The sequence below is a fragment of the Sphaeroforma arctica genome (assembly GCF_001186125.1).
Source record: "Sphaeroforma arctica JP610 unplaced genomic scaffold supercont1.2277, whole genome shotgun sequence".
Lineage (NCBI taxonomy): Eukaryota > Ichthyosporea > Ichthyophonida > Sphaeroforma > Sphaeroforma arctica.
This window is the reverse complement of record NW_014038281.1, coordinates 1-5,063: the sequence shown is the minus strand read 5'-3', so window position 1 is coordinate 5,063 and position 5,063 is coordinate 1. Positions and strand designations below refer to the sequence as shown.

At 43.8% G+C, this 5,063-nt stretch overlaps 1 protein-coding gene across 1 annotated transcript; it reads right to left on the bottom strand.

Moving 5' to 3' along the window:
• SARC_12400 (hypothetical protein) lies at nt 1-3,460 on the bottom strand. The gene is made up of 4 exons (XM_014293495.1): nt 3,058-3,460; nt 2,075-2,621; nt 1,376-1,798; nt 1-1,229 (listed from the first exon to the last, which is right to left on the bottom strand). The coding sequence occupies exons 1-4, from the start codon at nt 3,452-3,454 to the stop codon at nt 767-769; spliced, it is 1,830 nt and encodes a 609-aa protein (XP_014148970.1). The 5' UTR covers nt 3,455-3,460; the 3' UTR covers nt 1-766.
• Between the last annotated feature and the right edge of the window lie 1,603 nt (nt 3,461-5,063).

The following is a 5,063-nucleotide window of genomic DNA, read 5'->3' as shown; positions in this document are numbered from 1 at the left end:
GTTGTATTTCACGCAATATTGTAGCATTGGTTAGTGTTTTACTGATAAGTGAATTTGTTCTTAACTCTCTTTAGAGTGTACACATCCTTGGAGACATTTATGCAAGTTGGCTATCATACTGCAGTTCTTCTTTTATTTTGGCAGCGACATTCGACTGTACGGTGATGTGGCGCTCACTTTGAGTGCACATTCTTGCTATTCGATACCTAGTGTCTGGGAGTGCATCACAAGCTAGGTTTGCTTAACAGAAAAATGAATAGGATCTGACAGACATACTGTATACGTAACGATAGTCAGCGACTAGGATACACAAGGTGCATAGGCTATATAGCGGGATTACTATTAAGGTTTTACTTATATATTTATTATAGGGCGTGTTGTTGCTACCAGCAAGACAGCCCTCCTCTGCAAATTTGTTCGGACTTCCATGATACGTATGTATATGCCAGGATCGTACTTCGATCGCTAAGCTTGGTACTGTGGGTCGAGACGGAGCCATTCTAGATATGCTCATGGCCAACGACTAGGCACCGTGTGGATATAAGCAGTGGCTCTTGCGACTAATTATCAGTACAGGACGCGATGGAGTTATCTCGAAATAGTGTAAAATAATCCAAGCCACCGGATAGGAATGTGAGTCGGAAGGGGGGCATGGGTCCTTCGAGCACCAATACCTTTGCCAGCCATAATTACCTCACATCACCCTAAAAAATATCAGAGGATCTTGCATCCTTAGCGTCTATTCTAACAACAAAATGTACCTTTCTTACTCAGTCTTGGGCGTCTCAATCTTGTCCTCAACAACCGTGTCTTCCTTATCAGTAATTTCTTCCTGTGGTTTGGGAGCCTCAACAGTCTGCTCCGCTTCTTTGCCCTTTGCCTTTCCCTTGCTCTTGTTCTTGTGCTCTGCAGACTCATGTAGACTCTCTTTGCTGGCCTTTGCACTCGCAGGCTTAGTGGTCTTCGTCGTCAATTTTTTGAAGAACTTCATGAATCCGTTCTGTTTCTCGAGCGATTTTGGGCGCTGCGGCTTGTTCTTAGCCAACTGCTGAGTTTCTATATCCTTCTTAGAGCTCTCTCCCTCCGCCTCCTTATGTGCTTCTACACACACTTTGTCTATGGAAACCTTGAATGGGGCTGGGTGACCGTTTGGTCGAGTAGGCGGCTTTTCAGCCGTTGGAGAACGGGGTACAACTGGGTACCCGTAGCCTTGCATGGAGGTCATGAACCTGAAATATGTATCGTGGTAATAAAAAAACGGATTAGCAGTTTTCTTTATTATACAAATCTTGTAAATTAGAAGATTTTGTTGTGCACTATTGGCTGCCTTAACCTCGTTTCAGTTAAGTTTATCATCATATAATGGGGTACGTACCTGTATGCAGGAATCTCGACTGGTTCTAGCACTTTAGCGATTTTGTGGTTGCCACCCTTGACATCAGTTAACTTGCCCATGAATTCCTGCATAATGGACTTGCGCTTCGCTGGTGGTTGCTTCTTGGCCGTCAAAGAGCTGCTGCGTGAGGCCATGTTTGTGACAGGATATCCATGACCTTGCATAGAGGTCATGAACCGGTATGCCGGCACAGCTGGTCCACTCTTTTTATTACCGTCGTCTACCTTGTCAGTGGAGGGCAATGCCGTTTTTGCCGACTTGGTTGATGACTTGATGGAATTAATCAAGTGTGTGGCACCACCCATCACGGATTCCATGAATGACCTTTTTGCTTTAGCAGCTTCCTTGGGAGACATGGCGGGAGTGTAGGGATAGCCATGGCCTTGCATACTAGTCATGAACCTGTGTAGCGAACATTCGGTTTTAGACAGATAGTATTATATTTATTCATGCATGATATTTGTTCATGCAGATAGTCTTGTGCTTATTCAAAATGGTATTGATTCGCCATTTTAAACGATTTAGCCCTTCATCAGATATTTACATATGGTAGGATATAGTCAGGGCACCTGTGCTTCTTGCATCGAAGGAGCATGTTTGGAAGTCACAAACCTGAAGCATGGCATACCAAGTAAAGACCACGAGTAGTGTTAAATGACAGTTAAAATTGTCACATACCTGTAAGCGGGAACAACGAGATCATTCTGGGTAGCAGTATCAGCCACGGCAGTCTTCGGGACAACAGGCATGACTGTGTGAGTGATCGGATATCCATAGCCTTGCATAGAGGTAAGGAAACGGTACGCTGGTACAACTGCATCGGTATTCCGTGCCTGCTTGTTCTTACCGGCCTTTGTAGGCTTGTGCGTCATCACGGAATTGACAAACGTCTTGGTTTTGATACTCATGGATGTGAATAATTTGGCCATCTGGCTATCTTTGTGAACATGCTGTTCCTTCCTTTTTATCTGAGCGCCTACAACAGCATGAGTCTGCGGGAAGCCATAGTGACCGGCCATTGTGCTGATAAATCTATAGGCGGGTACATCTACCGTGCCAGCTAATCTCTCTTGCGTCAACACCACAGGTGAAGATGTGATATCTTTGGCAGGGCCGGTATTCGAAGCTTCGACGGGCAGAGTCACGACCTCAGCGTGTTCAGATGAGGCTGCTTGGGGCTGCCCTACCATTGGCTCCGTAACGAGTGACCAGGGGTATCCATGGCCTGGCCATAAAAATCAGGCGATAAACACGATAAGACTCTGTGTTGTGCTGACTATATGATGACTATATGGCTGTATAGGTCTGTGCCCTTCGATAGATTCACATGCGTGGAAACATATGCTACCGAACGTTAGAGATCAGAGTATGGCCGACTAGCGAGCATTAGAGAGTTTCAAGTGAGTGTAGAATCGTGCTTTCTTTAGCTATAGCCAGAATTAGATAAGTGTACTGATGAGTGTGTAATGATAGGTATGTAAAGTATGCTGGCGAGTTAGGCTACCATAATTAATGACCTTGCTTGAATACGCACAATTTCAATCCGTAGACAGCATATTATCTTCTATCGCACAAATATACGCAATATTCAAACAATAACTCCGTAATAAGCTGCGATCAGTATATAAACTACTTTAAAGCGCAAAAAATGCTACAAATACCTTGCATCGACACCAGAAATCGATGAGCAGGTTGGCTGATGTCGGCCTCCTTCTGGGCTGAACCTACATCGCCAACCTTCTCTTCGTGAGTGTTTATTCTCTCCTTGATCTTCTGCATCTCCTTTGGCAAAGGAGGTCTCTTTGGTGCTTGCGAATTTGGCTGTGAGGTGGCTTTGACCGGCTCTACTAGCGCTGATGTCTCTTTGGGCAGAGGTGGCCTTTTAGGGGCGGGCGAGTTGGCCTGGGAATTGGCCTTGGCCTGTTCTAGTTGTTTCATTATTTCGGTAGAGGGTTTTGTAGGCCGTACTGGGGGAGCAGCCTTAGCAGGTGCCAGACCACTCTCAAGGTTCTTAAGAACACCAGCCGCCATGGGCGAAGCGTGTTGTGTGGCAACCATTGTGAGCTAATAACTAACACTACAGGTGGGAATTAGAGGAAGTTCAAGTGTGCTTGCAACTCTTATCAATTTTGGATCAGTGACGGCGCAAAACCTGTGGCGTTTCTGTCGACTTTCGAATGCCGAAATTTCGCGTGTTGGGACTGCGCTGACTCACTGGGTAGCGTACGTACATGTAATTTTGATAAAATTATGATAACGAATGAGAATAGAGTATATGCCAGGGGCTGCCGGTAATCGGCCAATCATAATCTACCAAAAAATTATCTAAATTGTAAAAGAAGGTGCTTACGAATTAAAAATACGACATCTGCCTGGTACTCTGGTAGCCTGAGGCCTGTACTGAAGTCTGAAAGAGAGTCCCTCTAGTATTTAGTACGACTGTTTGGTATTCACTGTACCGGGTCGAGTGTTGACTGTATGTTCGTACAGAAATACCACTATGTGATCCGTATATGCTATTTTACCTGCCAGTTGCGCCTATGTGCAATTTTTTTTTTTGAATCCATGTCCTTCATAAGTTATGGCGTCAAATAATTTATTGCATCATTGTGGAGTTTGTTTGTTTTTTGACCTCAGGTGTTCTCAAAACGCGCGAGTCAGAGGTTGAAGGCCGTGAAGCTGAGCTTTCGCGCAACCCCGCGTACGTTCCGTGCTTACACTTTGTGAACAAAGTTTCGCCGACACACATACCTGTACACAGTTTACAAGAATCTCTTCAGAAACAATAAATACACAGTGAGTGACTTGAACTGTCTAGAAGAACGTGTAGACACGTGTAGGATTGAATGACTTGCACGGTGCGTACGATAAACTATCTAGAAAAGACGTGTATATACATCTAGGAGTCGAGCAATTCGGGTTTCAGAAGTGATAATAAACCGAACCTTCATGTATGTCTGTATCAGAGGAATCCTACAAGATGCAGTATAAATGTCACTATGTGAATACAATAGTGAACGACTTGCACACTGCGTATGAGAAATTATCTAGAATAAACGTGGGTATACATCTAGGAGTCGAGCAATTCAGTTTCCAGAAGTAAAAAAATTGCCGAACCTTTATGTACGTCTGTATTAGAGGAATCCTAAAATATGCATTATAAATGTCATTGTGTGAATATAATAGTGAATGACTTGCACGCTACTTATGAGAAATTATCTAGTATAGACGTGTATACACATCTAGGAGTCGAGCAATTCGATTTCCAGAAGTAAAAAATTAACCGAACCTTTGGTTTGTCTGTATTAGAGAAATGCAGTATAAAGTGTCACTATGTGAATATATTTTGATATAAACATGTACTAAATAGACGCTTCGATCATGCGACAGGTGCGTGACAGCTCTTGCATCCTGACACAATTTTAACAAGCAACAATCTTAGAAAGAAAAAAATATTTCCCGTTTGACATAGCCTTCAGCAAGTTCCACTTTGATGGTATTTTTGGCCTTCAATCACAGATGTATATATATTAATAATATCTAACCACCCAACCACACGCTCGCAGAAATACAAACACAAACACGCACACGCACACGCACAAGGAAACACACACCCACAAGGACACGCACACGCACGCACACACCCACACACACACACACACACACA